Genomic DNA, 19,463 nt, shown 5'->3' on the forward strand with positions numbered 1-19,463 from the left:
GGGGGCTGTAACCCCAGGGGGAGAGGGTGCAGGGCAGTGAGGTGCAGGGGGATGCGGGGGGGGTACCTTGTCGTCAGGAGTGCTTTTCTCTGCCTTCTTGTCCCCTTCTGGGTTGCCTGGGAGCACAGGAAGGAAGAGGAGAAAGGGGGGTACAGTTTGATGTGCCAAGTTAACAGATGCCCCCTCCCAAGCACCCAGGGCCCGGGCAACACCCCCAAGCTCCAGTCCGCTGCGGAGATCCCAGGGCAGGTGAGGGGGCGGCAGGAAAACACCTGGACCGGACGCCCTGCCTGGCACCGTGGGGCACAGAGCTGGGCCGGCCCCCGCCAGCCCCCCAGGCTCGCACCTGCCTCGAGTTTGCCCACTTCGTGCTTCCCAGGCTCCGGCTCCTCGTCCATCATGGCGGCCAAGGGCTGGCAAAGAGAAGGGGAGGCAGATTAGAGGGGAGCGGGAGCCGGGCCCCGCAGGAATGTGGGTAACAGAACAGGGGGCTGGGGTCGGGCCCCAGGGGATTGTGGGTAGCAGGGAACGGGGGGCTGGGCCCCAGGGGATTGTGGGTAACAGGGGGCTGGGGATGGGCTGGGCCCCAGGGAATTGTGGGGAACGGGGCACTGGGGCTGGGAAGGGCCCCAGGGGATTTTGGGTAGCAGGGAATGAGGCGCTGGGGCTGGGCAGGGCCCTAGGGGATTGTGGGTAACAGGGGGCTGGGCAGGCGCAGCAGAGAGATTCTGGTCCCTCGTCAGAGTGCCCCATGTCAGGGCAGCCTGGCATCGCCCCCTGCACCAGCAGCCCCCCACAGCCTCGGCTTTGGGGCACTGCCTCCCCGCACCAGCGCCCACCCCGGGGACCCCATTCCCCCGCCAGCATGGCCCCCCAGGGACCCTCCCTCCAGCTCACATTCTTCTTATCGTCCTGCCCTTTCTTCCGCTCCTTGTTGGCCATGACGACGCCCGTCCGGAGGGTCTCGAACACGGGGTCGCTGCGATTGGCTGCCGCTGAGTCGGAGACACCACAAGGGGGTGGTGAGTTCCTGGGGGGGCGGGGTCGGCTGTTCCACTCATGGGGCAGGGGAGGGTCTGTGGCCCCCCACAGGGGAGGGTCTGGTACTTACAGAGCAGCTCCTTGACGCAGGCGTATTGCTGGTTGCTGTAGAGGGGGGAGCTGTATGCCCGGCGGAACCCGGGGGGCTGAGAGCGAGAGAGAGAACAGGGGGGTTACAGCTGCAGGACAGATGCCTGCACAGCCAGGATGCCTGGGTTCTAGCCCAGCTCTGGGAGGAGGGCTAGTGGTTAGAGCAGGGGGCCGTGAGCCAGGACTCCTGGGTTCTATCCCTGGCTGTTGAAGGGGAGGGGTCGGGGGGGGGGAAGAGGAGTGGATGCTGGGAGCCAGGACTCCTGGGTTCTACCCCAGCTCTGCCCTCTAAACCTGTGGGACCTCAGTGAATCACGTCCCCTCCCTGTGCCTCAGTTTCCCCACTGGTGCCAGTGGGGAGCTGGCCTTGGGTAGGATAGGGGGCCATGCTGGACTCACGATCTTGCCGAAGCAGCGCTGCATCTCCACGTAGGACTGGCAGTGGTGGTGGATACTGGTTTTGCAGTTCTTGCATCTCAGGCCGAATTTGTTGTTGACTGTGGGGGTGCGGGGGAGGCAAAGACGAGTCGATTAACCGTCCCAGCCACGGAACCAGCTCGGCTAGAGACCCCGGCCCCCCAGGGAGTGGGGGCTGGGGGTTGGCCGGGGACCCCCCAGCAGGGATCAGGGCTGACACAGGGGGCAGTAGGTTTGCCCCCACCCCCATGACTGGCTTCACAGATCCCCTGGGAATGGATGTCTCCTTGGGGAGGGGGCGTCCGTCGGGCCCCTTCGGCCCCCATGTGCCCCACAGAGCTGGGCCGCAGGGGCCCTGTTACCGTCCCTGGGGACTGGCCACGGTGCCACGGGGGGGGGTGGGGGGAGGAGCTGAGTCCCAGTGTGCTGCCTCTGCGTAGGTCACTGCCCCCCCCCCAGCATGGTGTGTCCCCTTGGCCCATTGCCCCCTGCCTCTCTGGTCTAAATACCCCTCCCTCCCCTCTCCCCAGCCATGCCCCCCTCCTGCGCCTAGTGCCCCCTCCCCCCTCAGTGCCCCTGCCGCAGCCATGCCCCCCTCCCCCCTTTCCCCCAGGACCTCCCACCCCTATCCCCCCCAGGCCCCTGCCCCCTCGGCCCAACCCCTCCCCCCAGTGCAAACCAGACCCCCTGCCCCCTCCCTCCCGGGCCCCCCCACTCACGGACAATCATACGGGCGCAGACATCACAGAACTTGGGCTTTTTGAAGTACTGATCCTTGAACTTGTGGGGCTTGTCGTTGACGGGCTTCTGGGGCTCGGGGGGCGGCTCGGGCTCCTCTTCCTCCTCCTCCTCCTCCTCGTAGAAGTAGTAGAGGGGGCCCCCCGTGGGGCTGACCAGCTCCCCGTTGGGCTGCGGCTCCGCTGGTGGCTCCTCCTTGGGCCTCCGCAGAAACAGCTGCTTCAGCGCCCGGAGCTGGGGGGCGGGGAGACACCGGGCACCTCAGAGACACCGACGCCCCTCCCTGGGGGAAACTGAGGCACGGGAGGGAAACGGTGGCTTGCCCCAGGGTCCCCCAGGAAGTCAGTGGCAGAGCCAGGATAGAACCCAGGAGTCCTGGCCCCCAGTCCCTCGCTGGGTGCAGGAGTGTGGGCAGGGCCCCGTGGCGTTGGTGTAACAGGCTGAGCGTGCCGGCCAGAGAGACCTGGGCATGGAGAGGTGGGGGGCACGCTGGCATCATGGCACGTCCCCACCAACACCCCCAACTCATGACACCCCCGGGACTGCAGGGACGCGGGGACCCCTGTCCCCCAAACCAGCAGCCTGGTGGGCAGAGGGCTGGAGGCAGGATGTGCCCTGGGAAGGAGCCCCCCTAAGAGGGGCAGGGAGCACTGGTGGGGGGAACCTCTCTTCAGCCCCCCCAAGCCCAATCCTCTGGCAGCACTTACCCTGCTCGCTGGCTTCCCCTCTGGCGCGGGCGAGGCTGGCGGCGCCAGAGCCTCCTTCTCCGTCATGCTGCAAGGGGGAGCAGAGACGTCACGGGGCTCCCCTGGCAACACCCGCTAACCCGCAGCCAATTGCTGGCGCCACGGGATGAGCCAGCTCGATGCCCGTCTCTGCCCCACAGCAAGCTCCCGCTGGGGCCCAGCACAGGGGAGCCATGGGCAGAGGAGGCCCACGGTCCTGCCCACGGTGCCAGCTGAAGGGCCTGCCCGGGGATTTACACAGCCCCAGCTGGTGTCACGGCAAGGAGAGACCGTCCCAGGCCGCCCGACCGCAGGACCTACCGTTTGCCCCCTTTCTGCTGTGCCCAGCGGTGCCACACCCGCAGCTCCCCACACGTCCGGCCCAGACGCTATTTTAAGTTCCCGGCATCATACGAGCCCTGGCTCTCCCCGCTTGCAGGGGTGTGTCTGCATGGTGTCTGTCGCATAGTGTGTGTCTGTCATGGGTCATGGGTGCATGTGTGTCGTGTGTCGTGTGTGTTACAGCAGGGACGTGTGTCTGTCGTGTGTGTGTGTCTGTCTTTCTCTCGCAGGGGGTGTGTGCGCCTCTGTCGCGGGGGTGTGTGCGTCTGTCGTGGAGGTTTTTTTTTGGGTGTGTGTCGTGTGTCTGTGTGTATGTGTCACAGGCGTGTGTCTGTTGCATGTATGTGTCTGTCGTGGGGTGTGTGTGTGTGTCTGTCACAGGGCGTGTCACGTGTGTGTGTGTGTGTGTCTGTTGCGCGTGTGTGTCGCAGTGGTGTGTGTGTCTGTTGCGCGTGTGTCGCAGTGGGGAGTGTGTGTGTGTGTGTCTGTTGCGCATGTGTGTCGCAGTGGCGTGTGTGTGTGTGTGTGTCTGTTGCGCGTGTGTCACAGTGGGGTGTGTGTGTGTGTGTCGCAGGGGTGTGTTACAGCAGGGATGTGTGTCTGTCCCAGGGGTGGGTGTTACAGCCGGGGCAGGTCACCGCAGCAAGTAACGCGCGATAGCAGGGGCAGGGATGCTTTGGGGTGCTTTGCTGGCTGGCCCCCCTGCCCCAGTCTGGAAGGGAAGGGGGTGTCTGAGACGGGTGCACAGCGAGCCGGGGCAGGGGGGGGGGGCGGGGGAGAGACTCACCTCTGAGTTTCGGGGTCCCTCGCAGCTGGGTAAATGCTCCCCAGGAGCAGCTCAGCGCCCCGGCCTCGGTCTGGCCGGCGCCGACCCCCAGGCCTGGCTGCAAAGGGGCGCTCGCGGCCGGCCGCCGGGGACGGAGTGACAGGGCGAGAGGGGAGCGAACAGCTGAGCACCATGCGGGAAGCTGACGCCGAGAAATTGGAGCCTGCACACGAGCGGGCCTGGCCGGCGGGAGCCGCTGGCTGGTTGCCTGGCGGGTCTGGGCCACCAATGGACGCGGGCACAGGTGGGCCGGGCACTTGGGCTGCAGGTGTTCGGTTCCCGTGTCCCCGCGGGATGCACCAAGCCACGGCCACCGGGGAACAGGGAGACCCAGCGGAGGAGCAAGATATTGGTGGGTGAGCCCCCCATGCAGGGCCTGAGGCTCTGTCACTGGGCTGGGACAGGGCAAGGTCACTTCTGTGTCCTTCTAGTTGGGGGGCCCTGCCCGGCCCAAAGTCAGAGCAACCTCAGGACTGCCCCAGCTTGTGTTCTGTTCCCCTGGGCTGCAGACAGTACCCATAATGCAGTGCACGCGGGGCATGCCCCAAGCTGCTCTGATGCCAGCTGGGGAGGCCCTGGCAGGGGCAGTTCTCAGGGGGCCGTTTGCACCCCCCTTTCAAGGCCCCGTTTCCTGACCCCCACCAGCTTCTCCCCCTTGAGCTGCCATCACAGGCCCCGTCCCTGGAGGGCTCCCACCCTGTCCCTTCCTGCAGAAACAAACCACGTGGGGGGCTGTGCGAACACTCCATGTCCTCTGCGGAAGGCTCCAGGCCCCCTGGCCAGGCCTTCGCCCGACTCCTCCGCCCACCCGGGGGGACCAGGCGCAATTGGCTGAAGGCCCCAGGCAGGGAGGCTCCCGGGGAGGTTGTGGCATCCCCAGTGTTGGAGTTTTTTGGGGGCAGGTTGGACAAACCCCTGGCCGGGCTGCTCCGGGGTTACTGGGCCCTGCCTCCGCACTGGGGGCTGGGCTCGGTGACCTCCCCGGGGCCCCTTCCAGCCCCCCATTGCTGGGATCTGGGCACAGACGCTGGCCCGGGTCACCCCTTGACCCTCCGTGCGCATGGCCCCTCCTGCTCATGGTGTCCCCGATGACACAGCTCAGGCTGGTATGAGAATCCCCCACTTGTCGGCTCTTACCTCTCGGCTGCGGGGGCTGGCCCGACCCCCGGGAGGCTGGCGCGCTGCAGGCTGACGCCGGACCCGGGCCTCGCTCCTCTCCCATGGCGAGCGTCGCCGGGCCGGTAGCAGCAGCTCATGGGCCACGAGGCTTGGCCAGGTTCCTGCACCGCTGGGATGCAGGGCCCGGGATCAGGCCCCCCCGCCCCCGAGGGGCACGGCTCAGTGCCACCAGGCCGATGCTGCTGGCAGGGGCTCTGCTCCGTTGGTGCCAGTTCCTGGAGGCTCCAGTTTGGGCAGGGATGTGACCCAGCCTGCCCCGGCTATGGGGCTCAGTGGGGAGCCCTCCCTCCCTTTGATGCTCTCCGGGGCCACCAGATTGCCCCCTGCTGCCTGGGAACAGGCTGGAGGGGGGCAGCGAAGAGCTGGGGGGGCTGGCCCCTGCCTCAGGGACCCTCATTGCCCGTCCCAATTGTGGGGGGAGCTCGGCCCTAGCCTACTAGGCGTCTAGGCCTGCTCCCTAGCCCTGCTGCTGAGTGGGGGGGTGGGGAGGGGCACATCCCACGGTGAGCACCCCTCCCCCGCTGGTGCCACCCCAGGAGGGGTCAAGAGAGGAAGTTCCTGGGGGGGTACCGTGGGGGGAGAAGAGGGGGAGGTCCCAGAGACACGGGGGCCGCGTCTCGCGTTAACCCCTCGCGCTGGGCACAGAAACCGGAAGCAGCTTTAAAGTGACGGACGATTTTTTTTATATTTAAAAACAAAACCAACCCCCCCGCCCCCCCCGGATTAAATAGACTGTACAGTGACCAGACCCAGCCAACACCTGCATGTGCAACTGAACGCGGCGCCCGCCGCGGCATGATGCGGGACGAAACGAGACACGTGTCCGGGGGGGGGCAGTGGGGGGCGCGTTACCGGGGGGGAGGGGGGAAATGTTCTTCCACTCCAAAAAAAAAAATAATAATGATCAATTTCTCGTCTCTTCATTGTGTCCATATAAATAGAGGCCGAGCGCGGGCGGGGGGGCGCCGGGGGGGCCCTACTGGGAGCTGGCCCGCTCCAGCACCCGCAGGTCGTAGCTCTTCCTGGCCCCGCGCAGCCGGAAGCGGCTGAGCGAGTTGTTGAGGCGCAGCGAGGCGTTCTGGGCGGCCAGCGGGCTGGGGAACACGGCCACCACGGTGTATAAGGCAGCGAGGTCCGGGTGCCGGCCGTTCTCCGCCGGCCCGTGGTTGTCGCCTGCGCCGCCCCCGGCCCCGCGCCGCCCCTGAGTCTCCTTCAGCCACTGGATTTTGGCCCCGGCCATGGCGAGCTGGGTGAAGAGCTTGTCGGCCTCCGTGCGCGTGATGCCCTCGGGCAGGTCCGTCACCTCCAGCACCCGGCCCAGCACTGCGGAGAGACAAGGCCAGGTCAGCGGCCGGGAACCAGGACTCCTGGGTTCTCTCCCCGGCTTTGGGAGGGAGTAGGGTCTAAAGATTAGCGCGGGGGCTGGGAGCCAGGACTCCTGGGTTCTCTCCCCGGCTTTGGGAGGGGAGTGGGGTCTACAGGTTAGAACAGAGGGAGGGGGCAGCCAGGACTCCTGGGTTCTATTCCCAGCTCCGGGAGGGAGTAGGGTCTAAAGATTAGCGCGGGGGCTGGGAGCCAGGACTCCTGGGTTCTCTCCCCGGCTTTGGGAGGGGAGTGGGGTCTACAGGTTAGAGCAGAGGGAGGGGGCAGCCAGGACTCCTGGGTTCTATCCCCGGCTCTGGGAGGGAATAGGGTCTAGAGGTTAGTGCGGGGGGAGGGCTGGGAGCCAGGACTCCTGGGTTCTATCCCCAGCTCCGGGAGGGAGTAGCGTCTAAAGATTAGCGCGGGGGCTGGGAGCCAGGATGCCTGGGTTCTCTGGGAGGGGAGCAGTCCCTGCTTGAATCCCAGAGGTGGGAGCTGGGAAGTCTCTGCAGTTCATGCCCAGGGCACCCCCTTTCTCCCTGCGGCGGGTGGGGCAATGCACGGTCCCATGCAGCCCTGCAGAGCCTGTTTGCCTCCCCTCGCTCAGCCCACGGGGCCCCCCGGCCCAGGAAGCTGTCACTTCGGGCCGAATGTTCCACCCTGGAGCCAGACTCAGAGACGCGGGTGGGGAGGGCTGAGGGGGGCCGAGTGCTCAGGGCTCCTTGGGGGGGCGCCTGGCTTTAGCACGGGGGCCTTTCCGGGCAGCAGGGCTAGTCCCAGACACTGGCCCCTCCAAACTCTGGGCAAACCCAGCTCCTGGGGGAGGACAGGGGCAGCCGATGCCCAGGGGCCGTGGTTAATTTCTGACCTGAAACCACATCCACCTGTGCCAGCCCCAAGCGGGGGGCAGAGCTGGGTGGTGCCCGGGCCGCGCCTGCAGGCCGAGCTGCCCGTGCGCTTCAGCTGTCAGGGCACAGAGTGTGTCGCGGCCGCGGCTCGGGCTCCGGGAGCCAGGCGGGGGTGAGCGGCAGGTCCTGGCAGACCGAATTCTGTGCTAATATTAAACCAGCGTGTAACAGATCCCCCGGCCCCTCCCTGCTCTATTTCCACTGCCCGAGGGGGGCTCACTGTAACACGCCTGCTAGGCACTGCTGCAGCTGTTTAACCGGGGAGGGGAGGGGGGATTTGAGGCCTCCCCTGAGCCCCATGGAAGGACATTGACTTGCAGCCTGTCCCCAATTAGCAAGTGCTGATTGTGCTCCCCTGGGGGGCGGCTGAGCGCCCTCTGCCGGGGCGTTTGGAGAGAACCATCAAACCACTGAGCAGCTTCAGCTGGGGGATCTCAAAGCACTTCACAAACGCCCACTAACCCTCCCAGCCCGAGGGCAGCGGGCGGCGTCACCCCGCTGTTATCGAGGTGGGGAAACAGGCAGAGATCTCCCAGCGAGTCATCCACAGGAACAGCCCACAAGTCTGGACACCAAGCTCTGCTCTAACCACTAGACTCCCCTGCTCTCCCCGAGCTGGAAACAGAACCCAGGAGTCCTGGCTCCCAGCCCCCCCTCACAGCGCAGCGTGTGCATCTCCTGCAGCCGCTGGGCCTGTGGGGGGCAGAGAGGGGTAGTGGGGGAGGCCCGGTGCCCTCTCTGCTGCCAGTCCGCACACTCCAAGGGGGCTTGCGGGCAGCACTTCCGAGAACCAGGGGTCTCTCCTCTCTAGTCCTCCGCGGGTCCCGTCCAGGATCCGTCCCTGCTGCCCAGTGACAAGGGCTCAAACTGCGCCCTCGGCAGGTGACTGGCGAGGGAGGCACCCAGGAGGCTGGGCTGGGCAGGGTGTTTGCCAGGCGCGGGTGGGCGTGAGCAGTCCCCGAGGTCACTTGCCTACGTCGCTTGTGCCGAGGTCGGTGGACGCTGACTTGAGGGCCTGTCTCTTGCCCCGGTTTCCGTGTTTCATCCCTGTCTGGCCCTGGAAGAGTGAAAACAGAGTCACCCGGAGAAGCTGCCAGTCCAGCAGAGCGGCTGGGAGACCCTTGGCCAGCGTGCCCGCCCGCCCAGAGCGCAAGGGTTAGCCCAGCCCCCAGTGCAGCCGAGCTCAGGGCGCCCAGGTGCCTGGGACAGGCAAGGGCCGTTTCCAGCCTGCACTCCGTCTCCATCTCGGTGCTGACGTCCGGCTTGGGCGAGGTTGGGGGCAGAGTGATGTTTACATGGGAACTGCTGTCAGCATCCTCAGAGATGGGCTGCGGGCACTGGGCTAGGGCCCCGATCCTGCAGTGTGTGGCGCGTCCCGGTGGAGCCCGAGCGTCCCTCGGCACTGGCCAGGGCCTCGGTCTGCAAAGGACCACGCTCCAGGGGGTGCTGGCTCTTTGGGACTCACTCGCCTGGCCTGAGGGAGGGGAAACGGGGGCTCACCCCCCACATTTTGCTTCTTTCTGAGGGACAAAGGTGGCTGGGACCCCAGTGGCTGGAGTCTGAAGGGGGTGGTGTGTGTGTGTGTGTGGGGGGGGTTGTTGAGCTTTTTCACAGGTAGGTGGGAAATTCTGCAGTTTCAAAGCTCGTTCCTTTTCCAAATCCAAATGCCAGATGCTTCCGAGACCGAACAGAACAGGACAATTACTGAGTGATCCAGCCCCTGGCGCCCGGTCCTAGCTTCTGGCCATCAGGGGCTTGGGGGGACAGAGCCTGGGCTTCCATCCCTGACCATCTTGGCTAAAAGCTGCTGATGGACCTGTCCGCCATGATACTCTTGGCCTTCACAGCGTCCTCTGGCAATGAGTTCCACAGGTTAACTGTGTGTGGGGGGGGGGGTGCAGGACTTTTTCCACGTTTTGAGTTTGACAAAACCAGCGTTTTTTGTGGAAAAACCACAGGCAATGACAAACATCTCCTGTTTTCCACCTGGGGACTCAGGTCTGGCTTCCCCTGTCCAATTCTGGCTACAGCATCGGTGACGCCAGGCCAGTGAGCCCTGGCACCGAGGGTGGGCTAGTGCCGCAGACAGACCCATAGGGATTGTATTAAAGCGCTGAGGGAGCAGCTTCCTCTTTGGGAGCCCCCCAATCTCTGAGTCCCCCAAAGAGCCCTCAAATCCGAACAGGGAAGACCGTTCACAAGCCCCTCCACTCCTCCCGATCTCCAGCCCCGGCAATGGCAACGCTGCCATATGAAGTCGGGGGGCAGGAGGAACACTGGCGGTGGTGGGGGGCCCCAGTCTGTCCCTGGGCTGGCGGCCGCAGTCCCCCTACCTGGTGCGCGCTGTAGTTGGACTGGCTGGGCAGCAGAGGAGGAGGGCAGATGGAGAGATTGTATTGCAGTGGCTGGCCCAGTAGAGAGTAGCGCCCGTCGCCTGGAAAGCAGAAGCAGAGGTTTGGGGGTGCTGGGGCGGGGGGCTGCAGCGCTGTGGAACCCCACAGGAGACAGTCCTGCCAGGGACGTGCACGTCTGCTCTGCCGCAGTCGTGCCCGTGAGCTGGGGGCGAGGCCTCCTCTCCGGGCACCGGTCTCACCGGCCCAGGCTGGAGAGGTGGGGAGGACGTGGCAGTGGAGGCAACCCACGCTATGGAAATAACCCATCTGGTGGGTCCTGTAACAGCTGGCCAGCAAGCCCCGCCCCCTGCAACAGCTGGCCCTGTCTTGTGGTGAGCCAGGCCCCGCCCCTGCAACTGCTGGCCCTGCTCCATGGGGAGCCAGGCTCCGCCCCCTGCAACTGCTGGCCCCGCCCCATGGGGAGCCAGGCTCCGCCCCCTGCAACTGCTGGCCCCGCCCCATGGGGAGCCAGGCTCCACCCCCTGAGACNTCCGCCCCCTGCAACTGCTGGCCCCGCCCCATGGGGAGCCAGGCTCCACCCCCTGAGACAGCTGGCCCTGCCCTGTGGGGAGCCAGGCTCCGCCCCCTGGAGCGCCAGGCTCTACCCAGCGACGGCTCTGCAGGTTCGAAGGCTGCCTCGGCAGGTCCGAGTTCACTCTCTGGCCACTGGTGCCTCCTCAGGGGACCGGGCCAAGGGCCCACTGTTCGGATGCAATCTCCCACAATGCACCCTGTCAATCCCACCCCATGCCTTGGGCCCGGGCCCGTCGAGCTCTGAGCTTGGCCAGTTTCACTGCAGCGGCTTTCTGGTTCAAACGCTCCCCACAGCCCATCTCACCTTGTGCTGGGCCCACGGGCCGGGGGAACTGCGTGAGGACCGGAAGCGGGCTGAGCCCTGTGCAGACGCTGTTGAGGTTGGTCACGGGAGACGGCGTCGGGGACTGAGTGGGGGACGTGATGGGGCTGGTTAGCTGGGTGCTGGCCTGGAGACGGGGGAAAAGGGTTAGACGCACGGATCGGGCCCCGAGCCCCTTACCCCAACCCCAAGGGGACGTGCTGAGCTGGCTCTCTGCAAGGGGCTGAATCCAACCCCCAGCCCCCCCGGCAGTGGGCTAGTGCCTGGGCCCCCCCCTGCCCTGTACCTGGGCACTGGTGTCTGGGTTGTACAGCTCCCCCGGCTTCTGCCCCCGCTGGTCGAGGCCATAGTATTTACAGTGGCTCCACTGCACCACGGGAGGGTTCTGCGGGGGCTGGGGGCCGCTGGGCACGTTCAGCTGCATCACGACCACGCCGGGCCCCGACGGAGACACCCCTGCCAAGAGGAGACGGCGGCTGGGACGGGAGCTCCCAGGCTCACAACCTGGGACTGGCACCCCCTGTCCCCAGCCAGGCGAGGGGCGCTCACATCAGAGCAGCTCCCCTGGCTACAGAAACCTCCACCTGGTGCAGGGGCTTTCCGGGGGGACCGTGCCGGGCACCGCACCCCATCCCCATGCCTGGCACTGCACCCCATCCCCCTGGTGCCTTGCACTGCACCCCAATCCTTCCCTGTGCCTGGCACTGCATCTCCATGCCTAGCACTGCACCCCCGTGCCTGGCACTGCACTCCAATCCTTCCCTGTGCCTGGCACTGCACCCCAATCCGTCCCTGTGCCTGGCACTGCACCCCCGTGCCTGGCACTGCACCCCAACCCTTCCCTGTGCCTGGCACTGCACCCCAATCTTTCCCTGTGCCTGGCACTGCACCTCCATGCCTGGTACTGNCCATGCCTGGCACTGCATCCCAATCCTTCCCTGTGCCTGGCACTGCATCTCCATGCCTGGCACTGCACCCCAATCCTTCCCTGTGCCTGTCACTGCACCCCAATCCTTCCCTGTGCCTGGCACTGCTTCTCCATGCCTGGCACTGCACCCCAATCCTTCCCTGTACCTGGCACTGCATCGCCATGCCTGACACTGCACCCCAATCCTTCCCTGAGCCTGGCACTGCACCTCCATGCCTAGCACTGCACTCCAAACCTTCCCTGTGCCTGGCACTGCACCTCATCCCCCTGGTGGCTGGCACTGCACCCCTGTGACTGGCTTTGCACTCCAATCCTCTCCCCATGCTTAGCAATGCATCCCCATGCTCCCCTGCGTCTGGCACAGCACCGCTATTCCTCCACTCTCCATGCCTGGCACTGCACCCCAGCACTCCCGCTGTGCCCACCCGCAGTGAAAACCAGGAGCTCCCGGGGCCCCAGCCTGCACTTGGGTGACCCCGCAGGGCGGGCGGCTCCAGGGAACGTTCCTTGCCTAACCCAGACCATGCCAGGCTCCCCTGAGAGCAAAGCAGTGCCCTGGCCTGGCCACCAACGGCTCAGCTCCCCTGGGCTGGCTGGGGCAGCTCCGTCCCCCCAACCTCCTCTCTTCCCCCAGCCCCAGCCTTGCTCCTCAGGCCAGGCAGTGCAGCCTAGTGGGGCTAGCGGCACCTGGAACCTGCCTCCAGCCCAGCCGGGCTCTTGGCTCCCAGGGTCGGCAGCTGCAGCTGCCCTGCCCTGGGAGCAGCTCACGGGCTCCCTGAGGCCTGGCCCGGCCAGCTAACGACACCGGGGGTTGCGCCGCGCTGGGATGGGACCAGGGCAGAGCCAGGTGGGGCCGTGTTTGCTCCCTCGGTGCTGGCAGGAGGATGAGGGAAATTGACCAGCGCTAAATCCTGCTCCAGCCGCTGGAGGGAGGAGGGGGCAGCTCGAGAAAGGCGGCCATAGCTGGGGTGGCCTCGGCCTGGCTGCTGACCCCCTCCTCCCCCCAGCCAGCTGGAGAGGGGAAGGGTGACATCACGGGCCACGCAGCTGCTGCAGGGGCACTCCTACTCTCGCTGATCCATCCTGGCCGCCGGCTCGCAATGCCAGGAAGCCCGAGTGTGGCTAACCCCAGTCGGCGATAAAGAGGTGTTGGTGTGAAAACCCCGGCACCCTCCCCCAGGGAGCCTAGAGACACACTCCCTCGTACCTCCCGTGTGCCCGTCTGGCACCTCCCCCAGCACCTGCCCCTCCTGCATGGCCTGCTGCCCCCCAGATGTGCACCAGGGGCCCAGTTCAACATCCCCAGCAGAAACCCAATGGAGCCTGTGGGATTGCTGCCCCCCACCCCCACCCCCACCGCTCTGCCCTCTCCCCATCCACAAGGCTTTGAACACCCACAACCACACAGCACACTTCATCCCATTTCACTGACAGGCTCCTTGTGAGTCACACAGCACATGTGATAGCCAAGGTGAGAACCAAGTCCCCCCTCTAACCCTCTAGCCCCCACTCTCCCTAGAACTGGGGATAGAACCAGGAGTCCTGGCTCCCAGCCCCCCCTGCTCTAACCCGCTAGCCCCCACTCCCCCCCGGGCTGGGGACAGGACCCAAGAGTCCTGGCTCCCAGCCCCCCCTCTCTAACCCGCTAGCCCCCTCTCTCCTCCAGAGCTGGGGATAGGACCCAGGAGTCCTGGCTCCCAGCCCACCCTGCTCTAACCCGCTAGCCCCCACTTCCCCCGCAGAGCTGGGGATAGAACCCAGGAGTCCTGGCTCCCAGCCCCCTGGCTGTCAACACAATTTTAAAAGCTTGATTCCAGACAACTCAAGGCTGTGGAGGCCCAGAGCCTGCTGCAATACCCAGTGCTCCCAGCAGATGGCACGCGAGGCCCAGCCAACGCAAGGCCGGGAAGTGCCCGGTTGGCCCTGGCTGAAAGGCCTGGCTAGCCCACGGGCGGGGCCGCTGGCCTCGGACAGTGCAGCAAGGCCCCCGGGCACCACTCCCAGCCACCGTGGGGGAGGCCCAGAGCTGGGCTGTGCGAGCAGAGCAGGACCCCCCCCCAGGGCCTCGTTCTCCAGGCAAATGCTCCGTCCATCCCAGAGCGTCCGAACACTGAGCCACCTCCGTCTCTCCCTCGATTTCCCTACACAGCCCTGGCGTGGGGCAGCCTGGCCACCCAGCGTCTCCGCTGGCTGCCCCACACCAGGCTCTGCCTGGCCCCAGCCCGGCCTTGGCGTGTCTGCTGATGACCGCGGGGGGGGGGCGTGGAACTGGGCTGAGACCCACCCGACTCAGTCCACAGAAGCCACCAACCGCTTCCGTTGGCCTGGGTCGGGGGGGGGGGGAACTCAGCGGTGCCTTACCAACCCCCCCAGAGAGCCAGCCCCTCCTGGGCTACGATGCCAGGGTACTTCCCAGTGCCCAGCAGGGGGCAGGGGGAGCCAGGGAACGGGCGGTCGCTCCTTACCCGAATACTGCTGCTGCATCTGTGGCGGGCTGCAGGGCGAGGGAGACTGGGGCATCTGATACTGCTCGGAGCCAGGAGGCTGCAGGTACCCGACCGAGGGGCTGCCGGGAGGAGAGAGCTGCGGTGAGGCATCAGAGCTGCATTTCCCCAGACCCCGCCTTTGAGAGGCAGCTTCTCCCCAACACGGGCTGGGCCACCTCCCCGCACTGCAGACGCACGGGGACTCGGGGCAGCCCTCCCTGGGCTGGCTCCTGTCTCACAGGACGGCTGCAGAGAGGCCAAACGCAGCCCCCTAAGTGCGCCCCGGTCACCCCCCACTGCCCCCAGCTTTGCTGCTACTCTCCCCTTTGACCAAGGCCAGCTCGGCCAGCAACCACCCCCCGCGTGCAGAGCGCGCTGAGCTGCCCCCGCAGGCACCGTGGCCCCTCGCTCTCCGAGCAGAGGTGGGCCGGAGACGCCGCTGCCCTTACCTGGTGCCGTTCTGCTGGGCCGTGGGGATGACGCTGTAATAGACTGGCATCCCGCCGGACTGCAGCCCTCCCTGAACCGACTGGCTGGCGGACACCAGCACCGGCTGCTGGAACGGCTGTTGGACCACCCCCTGCGACTCGCTAGCCACCGGGACCTGCGCCGAGAAGGGGAGGGGAGCCATGGGGAGCGGCACTGGAGGAGGTGGCGCTCCCACCCGGGGCGTGACCAGAAGCAAAGGAGGAACGCGAGAGAGTCCACACCAGGCTGGGGGCAGCCTCGCTAGGGAAGGGGTGGAAGGCCCATTGCTGGGGACGTGCAGACAGAGAGCCCAGGGCATTCTGGTCTGGGACTGGCTCTGCCCACACCCCCAAGCCCCCAGCGTCAGGGCCTTTCGCACACGCGTCAAGGGGGCGGGCGCCGCGGCCTCTCCCCCTGCCCAGCACGGGGAGGGAGTGCCGGGTTCACGCCACCGCCGGGGAATGAGAACACCCGTGGGTATTAGAAGCAAGGCAGGGGGAGCAGGCTTCTGGGGGACCCCGTCTGTGAAGCCCGCATTATGTGCCCGGCCTCCAGTTCACACCCCCTGCTCCGGATTATTTCAGGAGCTAGACGAATTTAGCTGCTCCCGCTGTGACTATTAATACCCGGTTACCCTGGAAACTGGCGCGGGGGCAGCGCTCAGACGTCAGGGCTCACACACCGGCCTGGCCCGGGCTGGCTCTTGGGGCGGCATGTGGGAGTGCCGGGAGCGACACGCAGGGGGGTTCCCTCGCCTGTGAGCCCAGGCTGACGCTGGCGTCCAGCAGCCTTCTCTCAGCTGGGCTGGCGTCGGCCCCGGAGTTGTGTCCCGCGTCCTCTGAGCGACGCCCTGCTACCCACCTGGTACGAGGGCAGTGCCGTGTACTGGACCATCAGGCCTTGCATCTGGTTTCCCATGTTGCCTCTTTGATTGCTGAGGAGACTGGAGGTCTGCGACTGCTGGACTCCCAGCATGCTTTGCATCTGGCTCCCCATGTTGCTCCTCTGATTGGTGAGGAGGCCGGGGGTCTGGGACGGCTGGACTCCCAGCATGCCCTGGAACGTCTGCTGCTGGTTGGACATCATTGGCTGCAAACCTGCTGTGGGACAGGGGCGGGATGTAAGCTCGGGTCCCTTCGGTCGCGTTCACGCCCCGCACCCAGCTGCCGCCAGGAAAGGCTCTGCAGCGAGGATGCCGCGTGGCACAAACCGGCGAGCAGGACGGACCCCGACGACAGGCACTACAGTATTTCTACCCCGCCGCTGGAGAGAGTTCCAACCTCACCCACCCCCAGTATCCCTAGCTGTTCTCTAGCCCTCTCCATCAGCGGCTCTCAGTGCACGTTACAAAGGGAGTCAGTATTATTCTCCCCATTCTACAGATGGGAAAACTGAGGCACAGGGAGGGGCTGCGACTTGCCCACAGACACCCAGCTGGTCTGTGACGGAGCTGGGAATAGAACCCAGGGCTCCGGACTCCCAGTCCAGTGCTCTGCCCACTAGGTCACACCGCCTGTTCCAGTTGGTTTATGCCCGAGCAGGAGAGGTTTTAAAAGCTCTTGCCCTATATGATATCTTGTGGCAGAGAGTCCCGCAGGCTGGATGGAAAACTCAGCCAGTTCTAAGTGTTCTTCTCATGCATTAACAAACAGGGTTGAAAGTTCTTTCCTGCACTCAGGTAATAAACACCAAAACTAAAGGTGAAACGCCGGCGGGGGTGGGAGCGGGGAGACGGGACACGAGGCTTCTGGGCTGAGACAGGGGTAGAAACGCCTCCTGGTTTCACAGCCTTAAAGGCAGACGGGACCATTCGCTCGCCCGTCTGACCTCCTGCATAGCACACCCCCTGGATTCCTGACAAAGCCAAAGAGTTTAGTCAGCCCCCCAGGAACTAAGCTGTGAGCCCAAGGCTAAGAACAGGGTACCCAGGTACCACCAATGCCCAAGACTATGGACATCACAGGGAATTGGACAGGTGAGACTTGCCAAGAAATTCCAGCCGAGCACCTGCACCCCACACTGCCGGAACCGCCCCCTGCTCCCCTTGCCAATCCGAGCTGGGGGGAAATTCCTGCCCAACCCCCAATCTGCCTGGTGGTGGGACCCCGAGTGTGTGAACAAAGCCCACTGGCCAGGCAGCGAGAAGGAGGCTTTGCTGTGCTGCCATCTCTAGCCCAGAGAAACAGTTTGGAGCAAGTTAAGAGTAACCGTGGCGAGTGGGCAGATAGACAAGGCCTGGGGAGCACCAGCCCTATGAATCTGTCATCGGGTGGAAACAGCTCAGACCCCCCCCCCCCCCCCCCGGCCTGCTCCCTGCCCGAGCCCCTTACCAGGCTGTTGTGAAGGCTGCGGGAGCTGCTGATTGCGCTGGGGGCTGTAGGCCACCGGGTGACTGAGAGGTCTGTATTGCTGGCTGGAGTTTGGATACTGCCCGGGCGGGTAGTAGGAAACCTGAATCTAACAGAACAGAGAAAGTCTGTGGATAAATGGAGCCGCTCCGAGTAACGGGTGAGCAAACGGAGCCCCCAGCCAGCCCCCACAGGACCACGCTGGGGCTGCTGCTAGAGAGGAACGAGCCCCCCCCCGCGAGCTCACAGGGCCGAGACCCAGAGTCGGGGCTGCAGCCTGTGATGGGCATGGGGGGAAGAGGGGCTTTGGATTCACACCAGCACAGCAAGGGATACGATTAGTTGGTCTCTAGGTTTAAGAGGTCCCAACTCCCACCCACGCCGGGCTCCAATGGCAGCACTTTGGAACCCTACCGCCGTGGGGACAAGCTGCAGGACCGGGGCCTTACGCGCTTTCTTTATAGATCTCTAGAGCGTACGGCTAGACGAGCCCGTTAGAGCAGCGGTGTATAGATCACCGGCCAGCATGTCACCCAGTGACCCTGTGCAACGTGTTCGACTAAAGCATCTTCCAGCCATCCAGAGGGGGAGACCCGACCGGTCCCCTTGGACGTCGCTTCCAAGAGTGCTAAACAGTGGGGCCTTTCTGCCAACCGGAACGAGGCTGGTTCCACTTTCCAGCCGCTGGTTCGCGTTCCACCTTCCTCTGCTAGGTTCAAGAGCCCAGGAGTACCTGGGATTTTCTCTGACCTGGACGCAGGGATCCCGCCCCCCCCCCCCCCCCCCCGCCCCCCCAGATTGCAGCCATCTCTGGGGGTGATACACAGCACAGCACCACGCTGGGCAAGAATGTAGGACAGGAAGTGAAGGAGAATCCCCTTCCCAATGGACGCTGACCAGTGTCTTTTCTTATGCTCCTCCCCAATGTCTCTTGTCTTTCATGGGCTAGTCCCACCTCCTGATAACAGAAGCTCTGGGACTTTCCCGAAAGAATTCCTGGTTGAACTACAGCTGTTCTGGTAGAAAAACCACCCATGGCTCTTGATTTAAAACCACCAGTGCCAGAGAACCCACCACAGCCCTCGGCAAGTTGTTCCGATGGTTCATTCCCATCACTGGGCAAAATGACTATTTCCAGTCTGAATGTGCCAGCGTTCAACTTCCAGCTGTTGGGTCACGTTAGAACTAGATACAAGAGCCCGTCACCAAAATTTTTGTAGCCCATGCAAGCACCTGTAGACCTCTCTTTAGGGCTTGGCCTTTTCTCGAAAGCTTGACTGGTTATGGTGAAGTTAGAATTCGCCAGCAGACACTTTTATTTGGGAGTAAAAGTGGGGGTTTCCGGTTTAGCTTAACCCCCTTCCCAAGGGACATGAACTAAACCCAGAAAAGGCCCCTCACATTCCGGAGTACGGCCGGGTCTATGCTATCCCGGCAAAGCACCCCAAGTGTGGACACAGCGGATAGCTTATTCCAGCCCCGGGAGTGAAATTAGCTCTCCTGGCAAAAGCGCGGTTTTGCTAGCATAACTGGGTCTGCGCTGGGGCTTTGCTGGCAAAGAGCTCACCCCAGCCCTGAACAACGGCTGTGCCAGCAGAGGTCTGTAGTGCAGACCTGGCCCGAGAACGTCCCCCTGGGAGACAATAGGAGGTCACATTCAGACCGTGATTCCTACTGTCTAGCCTTCCCGTGCAGACCCCAAGACAGCGAGCGCTGTGGGGCAGGGACCGTCTCTTTCTGGGGTGTCTGCAGCGCTGATCAGTGACTCAGGCCCATCTGTGTCACTGCAATGCCCCTGGTAGCCAGCGCAAAGGGTGCAGGCTGAGTCCCAACGTGGACTAGACGCTCCGTTCCCAGGGGGTGCCCCCCCCTTCACCCCAACACTTGGCGCTTGCCTCGCCCCAGGCCACGCACACGGTCCCAGCCCCTGCTCCTTACTTGCTGGGGAGGCTGCAGGTAGCCCTGGGGCTGCAGGACTTGCTGAGCGGGGGCCGTGTGTCCCGAGGTGGAGTAGCTGGAGGCAGGGATGGGCTGTCCCGGGGATGCCATGATGAATCCCGTCTGCTGAGGATGCTGGGAGATGAGGGGCGGCTGGAACATGGCCGAGGATGGGTCCGGAGCTTCTGTGGAGCCTTGACGGCTGAGACTGATCTGCCCAAAGGGGGAGCTGAGCTCCTCGGCCTGCAGGCGGAGGGAGAAGGAGAACAGAGCATGGGCAACGGTGTCTCTGGGTCATGCCAACAGCGAGGACGAGAAGCGTCTCCCCCCACCTTCCCCGAGCTGCCTCGGGAGAAGCCCGAAGTCGTGAGCATGGCGCTTGGGCAGATCACGTCTGCCAGGCCAGGAAGCAAGGAGC

General features: G+C 64.8%; 2 protein-coding genes across 15 annotated transcripts in view; both read right to left on the bottom strand.

Moving 5' to 3' along the window:
- STAC3 (SH3 and cysteine rich domain 3) overlaps positions 1–4,351 on the bottom strand; it is a 13,248-nt gene extending 8,897 nt beyond the window's left edge. The window contains exons 1-8 of the mRNA XM_034792235.1: positions 4,141–4,351; positions 2,994–3,060; positions 2,268–2,520; positions 1,531–1,628; positions 1,112–1,187; positions 898–995; positions 347–413; positions 67–116 (exon numbers count right to left, since the gene is read on the bottom strand). Of these exons, the coding sequence (XP_034648126.1) occupies positions 67–116; positions 347–413; positions 898–995; positions 1,112–1,187; positions 1,531–1,628; positions 2,268–2,520; positions 2,994–3,060; positions 4,141–4,313 (882 nt within the window). The 5' untranslated portion in view covers positions 4,314–4,351. The remainder of the gene's footprint in view (positions 1–66; positions 117–346; positions 414–897; positions 996–1,111; positions 1,188–1,530; positions 1,629–2,267; positions 2,521–2,993; positions 3,061–4,140) is intronic.
- A 1,905-nt stretch (positions 4,352–6,256) lies between these two features.
- R3HDM2 (R3H domain containing 2) overlaps positions 6,257–19,463 on the bottom strand; it is a 99,856-nt gene continuing 86,649 nt past the window's right edge. For 5 of the 14 annotated variants that reach the window (XM_034792221.1, XM_034792220.1, XM_034792218.1 and 2 more), the window contains 10 exons: positions 19,046–19,288; positions 17,090–17,216; positions 15,621–15,859; positions 14,741–14,895; positions 14,271–14,371; positions 11,164–11,333; positions 10,860–11,004; positions 9,962–10,062; positions 8,601–8,685; positions 6,335–6,681 (listed from right to left, as the gene is read on the bottom strand). In XM_034792221.1, the coding sequence (XP_034648112.1) occupies positions 6,335–6,681; positions 8,601–8,685; positions 9,962–10,062; positions 10,860–11,004; positions 11,164–11,333; positions 14,271–14,371; positions 14,741–14,895; positions 15,621–15,859; positions 17,090–17,216; positions 19,046–19,288 (1,713 nt within the window). Of the gene's footprint in view, positions 6,682–8,600; positions 8,686–9,961; positions 10,063–10,859; positions 11,005–11,163; positions 11,334–14,270; positions 14,372–14,740; positions 14,896–15,620; positions 15,860–17,089; positions 17,217–19,045; positions 19,289–19,463 lie in introns of all 14 variants that reach the window. The other 9 variants (XM_034792232.1, XM_034792226.1, XM_034792229.1 and 6 more) reach the window with 3 other exon arrangements.

The sequence above is a fragment of the Trachemys scripta genome, chromosome 16 (assembly GCF_013100865.1).
Source record: "Trachemys scripta elegans isolate TJP31775 chromosome 16, CAS_Tse_1.0, whole genome shotgun sequence".
In the NCBI taxonomy this organism is placed as follows: domain Eukaryota; kingdom Metazoa; phylum Chordata; order Testudines; family Emydidae; genus Trachemys; species Trachemys scripta.